Source organism: Myotis yumanensis, unplaced genomic scaffold (assembly GCF_028538775.1).
Source record: "Myotis yumanensis isolate MYYU_CA2020_CCGP unplaced genomic scaffold, mMyoYum1.0.hap1 SCAF_9, whole genome shotgun sequence".
Lineage (NCBI taxonomy): Eukaryota > Metazoa > Chordata > Mammalia > Chiroptera > Vespertilionidae > Myotis > Myotis yumanensis.
Genome location: NW_027223760.1, coordinates 47,079,010 through 47,095,595, shown reverse-complemented (window position 1 = coordinate 47,095,595; position 16,586 = coordinate 47,079,010). Strand labels below are relative to the sequence as shown.

Here is a 16,586-nt window from a genome sequence, read left to right as displayed (position 1 = left end):
CCTGAGCAAGATGTATATAGTTTTACCAGGCCTTTTGCTGAACAAGAGGAATAATATCTTGAATGACGGTATGTACCCTTATTACAGAGTAGCAGTGAGTTATTAGGAAAAAAGAGAATGACACCTGTCGGTTGGGCCACCTTTTGTTCTTACTGTTTTGAGAGATGCTAGTCTGATTTTTTTCAAAACAGCCATTTGAAATGACAAGGATACTTTTAAAAGACTGTTCTTTTCTTAAATATTATTTTCGATAACCTCTCGTCCTGGATATTGTGGATAGGTTGAGTAGCCATCCTAGTTTGCCTGGGACAGAGAGGCTTCCTAGGTTATAGGGTTTTCAGGGTTAGAACTGGAACCATCTGAACTAGTTGGTGACCTTATTCCTGGGTGCTGTACCCGCAAAGGACCAGATCTTGAGGAGCATGAGTTCTGAGATTCTCACTTACGGACCACTCCTTGTTACAGCTTTTCTTTCTATCCCTGGAAGGCACACTATGAAGAAAGGCTAGGAGTTGTGAGACAGTTATGGAGTATGGTGAGGTTCCAGTTTGGTTGAGTGATGTCTTTAGTTCACATTTCTTCTGTAGAGTGAAGGTGACTACTTAAAGCCTGACTAATTAATCTACAGCAATGATTTTGCCAGGTGTCCCTGGTAATCTCTGATAATCTATTCTGTCTTCACACACCATCACCCTTGCCCCAAATGATCTTCCAGCATGTTGTCATTAAAGTTTTTCAATACCAAGCCCAACTTAAAATGCAGTGAGCTTTACAACTGGAATTTCCATAAGGAAGAAGGACCGTCATCCAAACTCGGTGGTTATATGTAGAGACAGAAGACAGCATTCCCCAGGGTATTAAGCCTGAGATGTCTATTAAGCAGGCTTATTGCCCGTAGTGAGATGGGTGATTCCATGGGGGTCACAGACCCTGGACTTGCCTCTAGTTTCCTAGTAATTAGTAATACTAATATAAATGCTTCACCCTTGCAAGATTGCTTCTTAGGTTTGACTCAGATTTCTTTTCCTGGTTTTAGAACTTTCTTTCAAATGGAGAGTTAATACTTAGTGCTTCCTGGTGGGCTGACTTTGGGGTGAGAATGAGAATGAAAATGCAATAATATATTTAGGAACCCAGTCTTTAGAAAGTGCTTAATACATAATTTATTTCCTGCCTTAAGAACTCCCCTGAGCAGTATGATTGGAGAGCAAGAGATAAGGGAGGCGCTGGGGAGTAATGAACATGTAATTTGGCAAGAAAACTTACCAGAAAGTATATACAACAAATGCTTGGATCCCAGAGGCAGAATGAGACAAATCATGTTTATTGCTCCTATTGGGCAAGAATATGCCAACCCAGCTTTCTAATTTTAAAGGTTATGAAAGGTACTGTTTTAGTAACATGAGGAAGGAAGTGTTGTGGACTGAATGTTTGTGTACCTCCCAAAATTTCAGATGTTGAAGCCCTTACCCCAATTTGATAGTATTTGGAGATGGGGTTAAATAAGGTCAAGAGGATGGGTCCCACAAGATGGGATTAAGGCCCTTATAAGAGCCACCAGGGAGCTTTCTCTTTTAGCCATGTGAGTACACAGCAAGCAGGTGGTCGTCTGCAAGCCAGAAAGAGAGTCCTCACCAGACACCTTTATGTAGGACTTCCCAGCCCCCAGAGCTGTGGGACGTAGATCTCTGTTGTTTTAGCCTATGGTATTTTGTTAGGGCAGCTCATACTGACAAAGACAGGAAGAGATGGCACTGGAAGAAAAGACAATTCTTTAAGTATTTAAGAGAAGTGATTATTTCTGGCAAATGGTACTCAGTAATTGTGGAAGTGATAAAAATGTTTTTTATCTTAATTTAATGATCAATTAGGCTTCTTTAGTCATAGATAAAGTTGACTTAAGTCAGTGAATATATTAATTTGTAAGTTTCGTAATGTTTCAGAAATGTCAAGTGGTTTGATGAGTTCTGGTTTAATTTTAATTCTCAGTCTCGGATTGAAAAATGGTGACATGTGTCTCTCTGTCTGTCCCTTTCTCTCTGTCTCTCGGAAGTTACTCATAATCCAGTAAATATGAGCCCTCTGAGGAGAAATAAATTATTCACATCTGGTACCAAGGACAAGTTAATTCAGCTATTTATTTTGAAGGAAATTACCAGACTCAGCATCCCCTGCTCTGGACAGATATGGCAGCACACTCTCTAACATGTTCATCTGGTCTTCACTGTGAGCGGCCCCTCCCTTCCCTCATAGAGGTATTTTTTTCCTGTTGGTCTCTGTCTCAGTGAGAGAACTTCATCTCAGATTCTTCTTTTGCCCCAGTCCTTCCCTGTGTTACTTGGGCTTTTACATTTTTCCTCCCGAGCTCTTTCCCAACAGCCCTCTTCCTTTCTGGACTGGTTTTCTTCAAGTGCCTCTTTCCCCTCCACACCCTCTTTAATCCCTCGCTCTGTTTTGCCTTTGCTACAGTTTTTCTCAACACTTGTCTTTCTTTGTCTTCCAAGGAGCCCATCCCTGTCATATGTGGGCGAAGTCAGCACCTAAGGGCAAAGCTCCCATCCTTTGTACCTCTTGTTGCTTCTCTGATGGTTTTGGCAAGAGTTTAGATATAGGGGACTAATTGTCAGCCAGCCCTGGTTTTAAATACCCATTATTTGCAGGCAGATCTTGTCAAGTGCCACAGACCAGTTAAAGCATAAATGGATGCAACAATATAAATCAAATCCAGTTGGGCTCTAAGTGTGAGTATAGCTATTTATATATACGTATCTGTGCTTGCACTTGAATTACCCTGAAATTAAGCAAACAGGCGGATTTTGAGATGGGAGGGATAAAGGTGATGGGAAGGAGAGAGAGAAAGCTTTCTTGGTAGGAGGACCAGTAACCGTTCTTATGTATTAAATGAGTGCCAGTTATGGGCAGAGTGGGCAGTAAATCCTGTGCTCTGGCTACAGAAGCAAGTAGGGGTTGGCCTTGTCCTCAGAGAGCTTCCAGTTTGTCTATAGAGACCAACAAGTAAACGAGTAATAGAAGTGGGTTAGCATAGGAGTAGGGAAGAGGAGAGTTGAACAGACTGCATGCATGCAATATATGGCAAGAATTCGTGTTCAGATTTTCTGATTTTCAAAGTAATTAGTACTCATAATATGCTAAGTACAGAATAATAGAAAAATGCAGAAAACAAACAAATTCTATATAATCGAACCTTCCAGAGGAAAGCATAAAATAGTAGTTGTATAAGAACGCCCTTTTATACAGACATTTTTGTTGTTGTTGTTGTTGTTGTTTACTATTTCATCCTAATCTGATACATCGGGTGTTTGGGAAATTCAGATCATATTAGTCAGTTATTCAGAACTTTCAGAGCACGTGTCTTCAAATAGATACTTCATTGAATATATGGTAAAATAAATATAATGTACTTTAACCATGTACTTAATTAAACCTTTTATATAGTTAGGCCTAAAGCCATTTTTTTAGCAGTTTTTGCTGACCTTTGGATTCTAATGTTTCCTGGAAATATAGCTTCTTAACTATGTTTTTTGAACAGCTTTATTAACATATAATTCACATACCACACAATTCACCAATGCAAATTGTACAGTCCCATGGATTTTACTTTAGTATATCCACAGAGTTGTGCAACCATCACCACAATCCATTTTAGAATATTTTCATCAACCCAAAAAGAAACTCCATGCCCATTAGCAGTCACTCCTCATTTCCCCGCAAGGTGCCCCATCCTAGGCAACCACTAATTGATTTTCTGACTCGATAGATTTACCTCCTCTATACATACAAACAGAATCACACCATAAATACATGCTCTTTTGTGACTGGCTTTCTTTATTTAGCACAACATCCTTGAGGGTCATCCATCTGTAGCCTGTATCAGTGCATCATTCCTTTTTATGCCTGAGTGAAAAGCACCACCTTGTATAGCTCTATTACATTCTGTGTAGCCCTTCATCAGTTGGTGGACATTTAGTTGTTTCCACTTCTTGGCTGTTATAAATTGTGCTGCTGTGTGCATTCATGTTTTTGAATGGACAATACTCAGTTTTTGTGTGGAGAATACTCAGGTATGATTACCTTTTTTGCATGGTTTTCATTCTCAGATTTCTTTTTTTTTTTTTTTTTTTTTTTTTTTTTTTTTAATATATTTTATTGATTTTTTTACAGAGAGGAAGGGAGAGAGATAGAGAGTTAGAAACATCGATGAGAGAGAAACATCGACCAGCTGCCTCCTGCACATCTCCTACTGGGGATGTGCCCGCAACACAGGTACATGCCCTTGACCGGAATCGAACCTGGGACCTTTCAGTCCGCAGGCCGACGCTCTATCCACTGAGCCAAACCGGTTTTGGCCATTCTCAGATTTCATAAGTATTGTTTTATACATTATAATAAAGGAACAAGTTTAAAACTAAGTTAATTATCTCCCATGGGGACAAGGATTATTATGGTAGTATGTACTATATAGATGTATATTTATTTATAGATATTTATATTTTAATATATTTGTATTAAAATGTATAACATAATTTAAATATCTGTATAGTATATATTAAGGCCACATGTTATTTAATACATATTTTTGGAGAGTGGCTTTCTCCCAGCATCTGAAGCAGCCCTATGTGCTTAATGAGTGATCACTGAGTTAGTGTTTACAAAATAAATCAATTAATTGCTTTTTTTGCTTAATCTGGTTACTTAAATAGGTGGTGTTGTAAGGTAATAAATATTTTTAACAGATATCAGCTCTAGAACTGAACATGGGAGCAAGTATAAAAGAGTAGACATTCCCTAGGTCAGTGGTCAGCAAACCGAGGCTCGTGAGCCACGTGCGGCTCTTTGGCCCCTTGAGTGTGGCTCTTCCACAAAATACCACGTGCGGATACGCACATACAGTGCGACTGAAACTTAGTGGCCCATGCGCAGAAGTCGGTTTTCGGCCTGGGCGAGTCTATTTTGAAGAAGTGGCGTTAGGAGAAGTGGGGGTACGTTCGCTGAGGTCAACCCCTCAGATTGAGGACGTTTTTAGCAAAGGCCAGCTTAGGAGTACCCTAATTAAGTTAATAACAATGTACCTACCTATATAGTTTAAGTTTAAAAAATTTGGCTCTCAAAAGAAATTTCAATCGTTGTACTGTTGATATTTGCTCGGTTGACTAATGAGTTTGGTGACCACTGCCCTAGGTCATATTTTTCAAAAGGTCATTTTATGAATATGGAAAATTCCTCTTCTAATCAAGAAATGTAATAGCTAAAACATAGCTGCAGGTCAAGTGCAAGTTACAAAGGTGTCTATAGGGTGATCTGTGACTTCCTCTTCTTCTCAGTACAATGAAAGTATTATAACTATACGGAATCTGTCATCTTCCATTCTGCATGAATCATTTCCTTTCTATAACAGACACATCAGCATATACTTCTCATCTGCTAGAAAACATACCCTGCTTCTGAATGTCGTTTTCCACTGTTTATTGAGATTGTGAGGGATAGTTATATGTTCTTTTTGTTGTTTGTTTAGAAAGCCATGCCATCTGAAACTTAGTTCCTTTGTAATTTGACCCAAGAAAATTCTCTTCACTGATAAAAGAGTTTTTAGCTAAATAACATGCAGAAGAAGAAGTTAGATTGCCAATTCGAAATTAATTAATCCTTCTTAGAAATTTTGACATTTATTCTTTTCTTTTCTTTGTGATAAAGGTGTAGGACTTGTAACAGGTGCCGAGAATATATAGTGAGCTCAGAGGAAGTCTTGAATATGACTTGGACACCCACCATATGGTGACTAATGGCCCCTTCCTTTCTTGTTCACCACATGAAAACTTTACGTTATCATCTGTGTATAACGGTGGCCAGGAACAAAGGAGATACCTACCATGTATGAGTGTGAAAAAGTGTGTGGGTATTTGGTTGCCACTTGCTAGTAGGTCTACTGTAAACTGGACATTTTACAGGTGAAGCAGATATGTTCAAAGAGGCTACAAGACTTTCCTAACATCCTTCAGGGAGAACTGGCTGGAAGGGGTTCACACACAGGATGTCCATCACCAAAGTGTACGCCCTTCCCCAAGTCAACAAATATCCTTAAAAAAATCAGCATATTAAAGGCATGGAAAACATTAAGGCTTATAAACTCTCACAAATTCAAAAAAGCCATGGGGGAAATCCTTGCTAAAAACCCCCAGTCACCATACTTGTTTTGGCATGACTGTGCCTAAGGTGATCTGAGAAGAGAATTGACTTTGCTATAGTTTGAAATGAATGCGATCTTGCTATTATATTTTGCAATAATCCCCTTTTAGTTGGGAAAAAATGCTTCTATGTATAAATGAAAAATGTATTTCTTTCATAGAGTTTATCTTATCAGCATTAACTAGTATCAAGTATAATGGTGAAGGAAAATACTTGAGGAAAATGCTTGGAAATAACCTAAAATTCTCTTTCATAAAAACTTATAGCAATGTTCAATTTCAGGTATTTTCCCCCAAATATTGTTTATTTTGTCAAATAAATTGCTTTCAAAGGGTAGGATGGTAAAGACCTTCCAGTAGGCTCCTCTGTAGTTTATGTGAGAATTCCAAATAGAAAGAGGCTCAGGGCCATGAAAGATGGAAGGGGGTTGGGGGGGAGGCGGGGGTTAATGCAATAGAATGGAACAGCCTCAAAGAGTGAGTGTGGAGAAAATCTTCCGTAGAAAAAGGAGGACCATAGTGAGGTGAAGAGAAAAGAAATGGAGGTATAAAATTAGAAGTGAGATTCATGACATTTAGATTCAACAAAGGTCTTTAGCAGTTAATGTTTGTGTACCATTACCCAAGCATTTGGTTAAACTACTGGAAAGTCATTTATAGTAAGTAATTGTAGTTTTTGATATAGCAAAATGCACAAAAGTTCCTGACTTTTAAGTCTTGTCCTGAATAATAAAAGGATTTTTAATGTGTTTCTCCAGTCAAAGCAATTGCACAGTCTTTATTTGGGAATTTTTTTGGTAGGTGTAATCTTTCCATTTCATTATTGAACCCCCCCACCCCCCTAAAAGAAAGTGTGTATATAAGGAAGAAATATTTTTTAAAACAGTAAAAATAGGCTTCAAATTTACTACTCTGGGTAGAATATCTCTATTGCTAATTTTATCTTTATATAATTAGTTAAAAAGAATTAGTGAGTGTGTCACCTGTGAGGAGGTTTATGTCTAAAACCAGACAAGATGGGCTAGCTTAGTGGATTCTTTCCCTGCAATGATTTGGAAAAAATGCATGGCTTTTTATCTTTTATGAGCCTCTGTCTCGTGGTATGTAATTGAACATTCCTCTCCCGTCTTCAGTCTTCATGCAGGGCCTCTAGAAAGATTTCCAGCAGGGGCACATTTTAGACAGGGGGAAGAAACAGTTCAGAGTTATTTTGGACCTCCTCAGCTTGTCTCTCTATCTGGCCATCTCACTCTCAGTCTCAGTCTTTCACTGTCTTTTATTTGCCTCCCCACACCCCCCCCCCCCCCCCCCCCCAGCTTGGCTCCTTCAACCCTCTACTTCCTTCCAGCTCAGCTCTATGTCATGGTAATTACCAGCCAAGACCAACTCATGCATGTGTGTGCTTTAGCTGAATCATTCTCACAATTATAAAATTATTCAAGGCAGTAGAACCAAACTGTTCCTCACCACTACCCAAAGAATATAATCAGCCCTGGCCAGTTTGGCTCAGAGTATAGAGCATCGGCCTGCGGACTAAAGGGTCCCAGGTTCGATTCTGGCCAAGGGCACATGCCCAGGTTGCAGGCTCGATCCCCAATAGGGGACGTGCAGGAGGCAGCCAATCAGTGATTCTCTCTCATCATTGATGTTTCTATGTCTCCCTCTCCCTTTCTCTCTTTAATCAATAAAAATATATATAAAAAAAGAATATAATCAAAGATTATGTTCATATTTGTCCACCTGAAGTATACCATAAATTATATGAATTAAAGGATATTTAACTCAGCTAACCTGAGGAAGGAGGAAATATTCAAAATAATATCAATGAAAATACAGCCCTTGTTTCTTCATTACATGGTGCACACAGCTCAGAGACCTGATGTAGCCAGACTTTTTCCCTCAGAGCCCTATTTCAAAACAGAATGTGTCACACGCAGCCCCTGGAGCAGTCTTACTCTCACTTCTTCATACTCCACCCTAGCACACCCAAGAGTTCATCCTGTTGGAAGGTTTCATCCTTCCTCTGAATCCATTATACCTTTCCATGTTCCTGACCCTCTTTCATACAAAATATTCAGAATTCTCAGCCAGGAAGTCAGTAGGTGGTTCTTGGAGTTTGATCACGTTTGTGTCCAACTACTGGGTCAGGTGAGAATCCTGGTTCCAGTTTGGCCTCTGCCCCATTTCCATTGTCTTGTGACTGTGTATTTACATGCAAAGATCCATTCTTTAGGGGTTAATTTTAGCCAGAGTTCAGTGGTTTTATATAAGTCAAGCCAACCCACATGTGCTACAAAGCCAAGTTATCAGACCTCAGAGTCACATGCCAGATCTTCCTCAGGTGGCAAAAGTCATTCTGATCTGTACGCTGAATTGCTGCCTCCACGTTTCTTGTATTCCCATAGCAGGTTTTGCTAAGTATTCACAAAAGAGTGGTTATGAGTCAGACTTTTACTTGCCGCTCTCTGTATTAAAGGAGGCCATGCTGGTGGGCCAGCTCTCTTTCCTGGATGGCAAGCACCTCCGGCCCTGGCAGGATGGGGGACTACATGACATGAAAGTTCTCTGCTAAAACATCTAGGCAGAAGTAAAAAAAAAAAAAAAAATGTAGCAAGCATTTGCTTAAATGCGTAATGGAACCAGCAAAAAATATTAGAAATATTGTCAAGGGGCAAAAACAAAAGGGAGCTGGAAACTAAAAGAGTGAGGGTGTGAGCCAGGGCTGCTGCTGAGCTTCAGGCTTGGATTTCCGTGTCCACCCAGGAAAGAGAAGGTCTAATGCCTTTGCCCAGGAATGACATTCATTCAGATTGTTCTGCCTGGTGTGCTTCCCAAGAGCCGTGGCTAATATAGTATGTACTTTAGATTCCTCCATGATGCTCAAAGGTAGTTTCACCCATGCCTCTGTGGATACGTCTTCATGGGCGGGGGGGGGGGGGGACACGCCGCTGGCATGGTGACAAAGCTACTCTACGAGCTCATCAGATTGAACTGGTGCTCTCTGTTCTCTCTGGGCTTGCTGACCAGGCACAGCCAGTGAAATGCTCAGTGTAGGCAATGGGGGCTGTGTGTTCACAAACACCTCTGAAGTCCAGAGTTGTGGTTTTGAACTTGTAATGCTTATCTGCCATAATATTGGGAGAAAGGGAAGTGGTACAATCAGCAACCCAGAGGTAGCTCACCACAGCATTTGGGACAAGTGGAAGGAGAGAGACTCATGAGTAAGTATTATGATTGCCTGCCTAGTGGTGAGGAAAGGGTGCTCTGAGGAGGATCTGACCAAGATCAGTTGGAAAGAACACCACATACCCCTGGTTTGAGAGTAGGACAGTGACCTGCTCCACCTATCACAGAGTTAAGTGGAACTTTGCAACCAAGGCCTGTGTGTGATGGTGGCACTGCTGTTCCAGTGACCGTGAGTAGGATTGTCATGATTATGAAGCATGGCCACCGGGCACCACCAGTTATTCATGAGAGGTTCTTGCCGTAAGTGACATTCAAGAAATGTCTCGATTCCTTACTTCCCCACCCTTACAGAATATTTTGTTTCTTATTAAACAATGATAATGACAACTATGATTGAAATGAACCTGAGAAAATTCCTATGTTTAATATGTATCTTTAATCTTGTAGGCCTCTGTTTCGTGGAAGTTCAGATGTGGATCAACTAGGAAAAATCTTGGAGTAAGTAATAATTGTAATTTTACACCAGTGCCCGTAGCATTAGAACATTCACGATGACTTTCCTCTGACGTTCACATAATGCGTTTATCTCTTGTCTTTCCTGCCCCAAGCTGCTGCCGCAGACAGTGTTACTATTTGTGTGGTGAGTGGGGACACGGTAGACCTGCTGTTTTATGCAGAGCCCGTCATGACGGGTGGCCTGACCGCTCTGCTCTGGAGGCTTGTATGTTGCTCGTGTGGATTGTTGCACTGCTCCTCTTTCTTTGCTTGGCTGACCTCCTGTTCTTTAGTTCAGGTGTGTTGCCTGCCTGGGGTCATTTCAGATGCATCCACCATCAGAAGTGGGTTGCTTGGTGGCCTGGTAACCCATCCTTGCCCACTGGACTTCCTGTCCCCATTGAGTATCCTTTAGGCATCCAGGTTGGTTTGGCATTGTTTTCCTGGACGAAGAATGGTGTGCGACACAATCCATTTTTCTTTGGAGCACTGCGATAGGAAATGAGAATCCTAGGTTCTAATCGTATGTCTGTGGCTAAATAACTGTAATCTTGAGTAAGTCATTTAACATACCCTAAAAAGAGCTTCCACGGTGCCTGCTACGTAGTAAATGCTTTTAAAATGTTAGCTGTTTTTATCATTCGTTATTAATTGTTTAACCATTTTGTTCCTCAACTTCTTTACCTGAGAAATGAAACTTTGGGCTTAAATTTTCTTTACGTTCCCTTCTTGTGCTTCAATTCCTTGGTTCCAGTTGTCTGTTACATAGCTCCTCGCTGATTTGCAGAGTTCCATTCATGTCTGCATGTGTGCATGTGAGGGTATGGATGCTTTCATGTATCTAGAATGTAAAAAGGGGGGGTGCTTTTCTTCTCACAAAGCATGCAGTATGGCATCCTTTGGGGATTTGTGCATTTACCAGGTCCCATCAAAATTGGGGTGGAGTAGGAAGAAAGTGGGAGTTGTAGAACACATAAAAAAGCCCTGATCATTGGTCTTTGACATTTTCTAGGAATCCTGGTGATTTTTATGATATTTATAGCCTGTAAAACTGGGGAGAAGTACCCCTGGAGAAAAGGATTCTATTTTAACCCCATCTATCCAAGCATGACTGCTTAAAACAGTTGGAACACAACCGGAACCTGACTTTGTTCTTTGGGTAACTGGAAACGGCTCCCGTAGACATCTGTTAGCACCAGTGCCACTGCTGAGTCAGGACCCGGTGGCTTTGAGGTCTGAAAAACATTTGCTCGTTTTATTGTCGGTGGCTGCCTGGGTCCAAGGCAACTGCCACAGCTGCTGCTCCTACTGCTGCTTCTGAACACTTTGTACGATGGGTGGTGCAGGACAGAACTGGCTTCTGAATGTCCAGTTCTTTGTCATTGAGTGATGAACTCCATCTACTCTTCCCATCACTGTTGAATATAGTTGGTGTGTATGTGATTTTTAAGAGGGACGTGGGAAAGTCAGACCCTCTGTGGGAAGGAAAGCAGCTTGCCAGGCAGTGAAGCCCTTCACCTGCTTTCCCTACTGACACCACCTGGACACCTGGTCTACCTCCAGCACTGGTGTCTGCGATCTTGTTAACATTGTTGGTGCCCCTGAGTATAACGTAGCCGTTGAGATGGACCAGGAGCAACCTTTGCTCAGCCTGTTTGACTTGCTTCCATGGGAAAGCCGGTTCCACCTTTGGCAAAGGCCTGAGATCCTAGGTTGCGAGCGGAAAGAAGCCATGAAGTCCTACATGTTCTATACTCTTAGATTTTACTTCTTGGTTGTTTCCTCTAACTGCAGTCATGACTTTGGCGTAGAGAAAAGGGACAATACTGCACCCTAGTGTCACTTCTCAAGTACTTGAAAAATGATTTCTGTCCCCACCTTCACTGCCAATTAGAGGTTTTGTGCTCTGTCATTCTTTCTGGTACAAATGTCAACTCTTAAGGCTTATATTCAGCTGTCCAAATACTGAAATTTGATGCAGGCACTTTTTAATGGGCCTATCAGAATTTCACCACGCTCACATATGGGCCATAAAAGCTCATACAATATGAAACTGAATTTTTAAAGAAAGTTATATTCACATTCTCTTTAAGGGGGAAAAAATATTGGTGTTTAGGAAGATTTATACTTTCAAAGAACAGCAAGTACTTTGAAAGTGAAACTGAATGCTTTTCGCCTGTGGCATTTTGGAGCATTTTTAAGACCAGAGTCATCGTTAACTAGAACCAAAATATTGGGTTTGGAATAAGGAGAATTGGGTTCACTCCAGGCTCTGTGGCTAAACTCACTATGCGTGGCTTTAGCAGTCTTATTTCATTCCTGTAACTCAGTTTCCCCATCTATTAAACAGAAATAGTAATACCTGAATAGTAGTGGTAATACATGTCATGGGAGGTTGTTAGAGGGATCAGGGGAGGTGATAGACTTACAAACACTTTTAAAAGTTATTTATGTAAACATGCATATAATTATATACCACATATATATACAGAGTCCCTATTTTTCGGAGGGCTTTTGGCATTCAGCTGCCCATATTGCCAGATTTAACTCAATATAAATATATTGAAAGCTGCAAATAAAAAGATTTTAAATTATTGCTAATAGTTGTTGTAACCAGTTTCTAGGTAACTAACTGGTGATGGTATGCAAATATATTAATATAAAAAATGGCTAAAAAATAAAAATGAATGAAAGAAAAATTTTGAAGTTCTTTTTTTTTTTTTAATATATTTTATTGATTTTTTACAGAGAGGAAGGGAGAGAGATAGAGAGTTAGAAACATCGATGAGAGAGAAACATCGATCAGCTGCCTCCTGCACATCTCCCACTGGGGATGTGCCCGCAACCAAGGTACATGCCCTTGACCGGAATCGAACCTGGGACCTTTCAGTCCGCAGGCCAATGCTCTATCCACTGAGCCAAACCGGTTTTGGCGAAAATTTTGAAGTTCTTTAATAAGCATTCTTCTTTTCTTCCTCTCCCATTCTCATACATATTTATTTTCTTTAATAATTTGTAGTGAGGTTTTCTTCTTCTTTGTACTCTGATTCTAGATCTTGCTATTAAGCAAATTTTGTACAGTTGCCATTTCCATTCATTTGTTCCAGTAAATATGTCCCTGACTCTGTCTTTACCTGCCTCGATAACATGGCTCTCCCAGCATATCCTACAGAGGCAGGAGTGTCTTCGCCCAGACGCCCGCTGCTGGGTACAGTTATGACACACTGTCTGCTCTCCCCAGGGGAGGTCTAGGACCTGGGCTTCGTTTAGGTGAGAGAAGGGGAACAAAGCCCTATAGAAATCCTATGACATTTAGCACCACATCTTCCTGAAACTTGGAAATCCATTCAGGAGAACTCACCCCTCTGGGCCTTAGTCCCAGCGAGGGCAGGCCAAGAAGACCCTAATGCAGGCAGGCCAGCAGCATTTCTAACTGTAGTTTAAATTGTTTGTCAGTATTTGAATAGTCATAGATTCTGTTCACTAAATTATAATTTCTTAGTTTAGAATGAATCAGTCTATGTGAGACATAAGTTTTTGCATCCCCTGATTTCCTTTGTTCAAATCTACTTAACTGCCTATACAAACACTATAAATAAGATCTACATAATGTATATTATGTTGTTTAAAGCCACTGATCTACAATATTTCTGAAGAATCTTAAATTATGCGTTGCTAGAACTCAAGCAGTTCATATGTTAAGGTGGTAGTGCCAACACATTTTAGATTAATGTTCCCTCTTATGGATAGTAATAATGGGTAATGTATTGATGTTGACAAGTACTCATTGTATAAAAAAGACACTGAAATTTATAGAAGTTAAGCAATTTCTCCTTACCTACCCATAAGTGGCAGGTGTAGAATTTGAACCCAGATCTGCCTATTTCCAAAGCCTGTGTTGTTTTTACATTATTTGATGCTCTGTCCACATTTCTGGACTCAGAATCATTTTTAGGGAAAACATAAATGAATACTGTTTTTATTTATTTGCTCACTTTGGAATACCTTGAAATAGTTATGCAATAAAAACATATAAATTAATTTTGATGTTAAATTATAAAATAGTGTTTGCATAACACAGGACGAACATACCTTTCAGCCTCTTCTTTTTGTCTGATTCTAATGGATGTAGTTGGGGAATTAATCTTTAACCAAGATTATGTGTTAAGAAATGATGTTACATGAGCATCATAAAAGCAGGTCGATACCAAAGTGCTTGATCAGAACACCAAAAGCAATCTTAGGCATAAAAGAAAATGTTCTGTGCCCATGTGGGTCTACTTTTAATATATAGGTCCTGCCCTGTCAGTATGTCAGGGCTTATTGGTAATAGAATATTTTCCATTTCTCCATTATCTCTTCTGTTTACTGTCTGCTTCCAGAGGAATCTCTTATCTCTTCCCAGCGAATTTTACAATTCTCCTGTGAGATTACCCTCTACCCATGATCACCGTATTGCAGCTGAACAGAGAGAAATGAGCATCCTGCCAGTCATACAAGTGAGGGGCTCCGGGGCTCTGTGCCCCCCGTGCCTGCCCCTTAGACTTTACCTTCATCTAGAATTTGGTGGGAAAATAGCTTCTGCGTAGCAGCAGATGCTGATGTTCACATGTGGTTTTCTTTTGTAGCGTAATTGGACTCCCAGGAGAAGAGGACTGGCCTAGAGATGTGGCTCTTCCCAGGCAGGCTTTTCACTCAAAATCTCCTCAACCTATTGAGAATTTTGTAAGCGACATTGATGAACAAGGCAAAGACCTCCTTCTGGTAAGTTCAGGCGATGCAGAGTTGATCTGCACTGTGCTGATGAGAGACTTGCCCTGTCCTCTCCAGGTGGTGGGAACAGCATCAGTTCAGCATCACGTGCCACAACCTCACAAGGCATGAGCCGCAATCTCTCTGCAGCTCTCCTTCCCACACCTAGACCGGAAGGAGTCAGTGCTCCCATTCTGTAGTGTATTCTGAATTTCAGATACAGACGTAAGAGTGTATAGGTCTTAGTAGAAATGTTGTGCTTCAGCTCTGGGTGGGCACAGCCAGTGGTTGGCATGTCTGCAGGGCCATTGATGTTCCCAGTAGAAACTCACTCCATCTTCCCCTGATGGTGGCTCATTTTCTGATGCTTAGGCAATGGTTCCCTCCACTGCCAAGTTACGAATAAGGACAGCTAAACTTCCTCCCCACTGTTTATTCCTGCGGCCTGTATCCTTTGAAATAAATTAATTAGAAGTCAGAATATTTGCCTAGACAAAGTCTCACAATATATACAGACTTGCTGACTCATCTGCTATTTAAGACAATTTTTGCTTGATTTCAATAACACAGGCAAGTACTGACATTACCTTAAGAAAAGGGGGTTTGATGGGCTGTTTCATGTGGCCTGGAAATGGGAAGCCATTCAGAGTATAAGTGCTCTCTGTCCTGTGTATCACCTGCTCTTGGCACCTCTGCTTTTCTCTGCCCCGAATGCCTTTTCTCCACCTCATAGATTCTTTTCAGTTGCACTGTCTGGTCCTTTGACTATCAGAACTTCAAATAACCCATGGATTCTTCCAGCTCTAACCCCCACTGCTAGCATTTGCCCTGTCAGTATTTCCGACATCAGATTCCGAAAAGGAAGAAAGAATCTGACTGACATACCTTACCTTTTTGCCAGGCTGCTGGTCCCGTCAGCTGTGCTGGGAAGGGGTAGGGATTGTGGTGTATAAAATATGGCCACCATAGGCTTTCCTTTTCAGCAGGAACTTTGAATGACAGACAGTGTCACCTGCTCATTTAGGGTGCCCCCCTAGCAGTGGTGGCTTTCAAAGTCAGACAACACACTAGTGCTAGACTGGGAAAGTAGCAGGAGACAAAGAAGAAAAATGAACAAAGGCATGTACCAAAAAGAGAAGGAAGAAGTAAGTTGAGGAATAAGAAGCAGAACCAGTGACATCGGGATTAGGGGAAACTTAGGCATAAAGCATAATATCCACAGGCATTCAGGGAAAGGACAGCCCGAAACCACACAGCTCAGAACTGTCTGAAGCTGCTGGGGGCCCCAGGCTAGAACTAGAAAGCAGAAGATGGGCCACTTGGTGCAAGAAAGGCAGCCGTGCCCCCAACAACACCCGTTGCCTCTATTGGAAATCATTTACTAAAGAAAAAGGAAGACTGTGTTAGAAAGTTTGTGTTATTTAAGAAACGGTTAACATTTGGAAGTTTAGCATGTTAAATTATTCTTCATTTTCATCTGGGAAAAAAAGGTTGACTTTATATCATGCCTCAGTCATATATGTATGGACAGGTATACAACATTTATAAATGCTCTTATATACATAAAAGGGTGGGCGAAAACACGTTTGAGTTGTGAGTGACATTCTTTTGAGTTAGTAAAGCTATTGTCATCATAACCTGCATGTCTTTTTCCATATGAGCAACTGTAGACATACTTTTGCCCACCCCTGTATATAAGACAATGCAGGGGGAAATTATTTTTAACAACTGAAATCGACACATCTTTTCGAGTTTTGTCCCCTTGGTTATGGTTAACTTGGGAGGCTAAATACTTATTCCAAATATGATGCTTTTGCCGAAAAAAAAAAAAAATGTTAGAGTTCCTGCTATCTAACTGTTTTCAGAGCCTGAGGCACTTTTTTTTTCTGTCATTGTATTTAGTCTGCTTTTGCTGCATAACAAATAACAAAACAAAAAAATACTAGCATA

The 16,586-nt window shown here is 40.7% G+C and overlaps 1 protein-coding gene across 4 annotated transcripts in view; it reads left to right on the top strand.

Annotated features, from left to right (window-relative positions):
* Positions 1 to 16,586, top strand: part of CDK6 (cyclin dependent kinase 6) — a 215,761-nt gene that overhangs the window by 185,679 nt on the left and 13,496 nt on the right. For all 4 annotated transcript variants that reach the window (XM_070424263.1, XM_070424260.1, XM_070424261.1 and 1 more), the window contains exons 6-7: positions 9,837 to 9,887; positions 14,513 to 14,648. In XM_070424263.1, the coding sequence (XP_070280364.1) occupies positions 9,837 to 9,887; positions 14,513 to 14,648 (187 nt within the window). The remainder of the gene's footprint in view (positions 1 to 9,836; positions 9,888 to 14,512; positions 14,649 to 16,586) is intronic.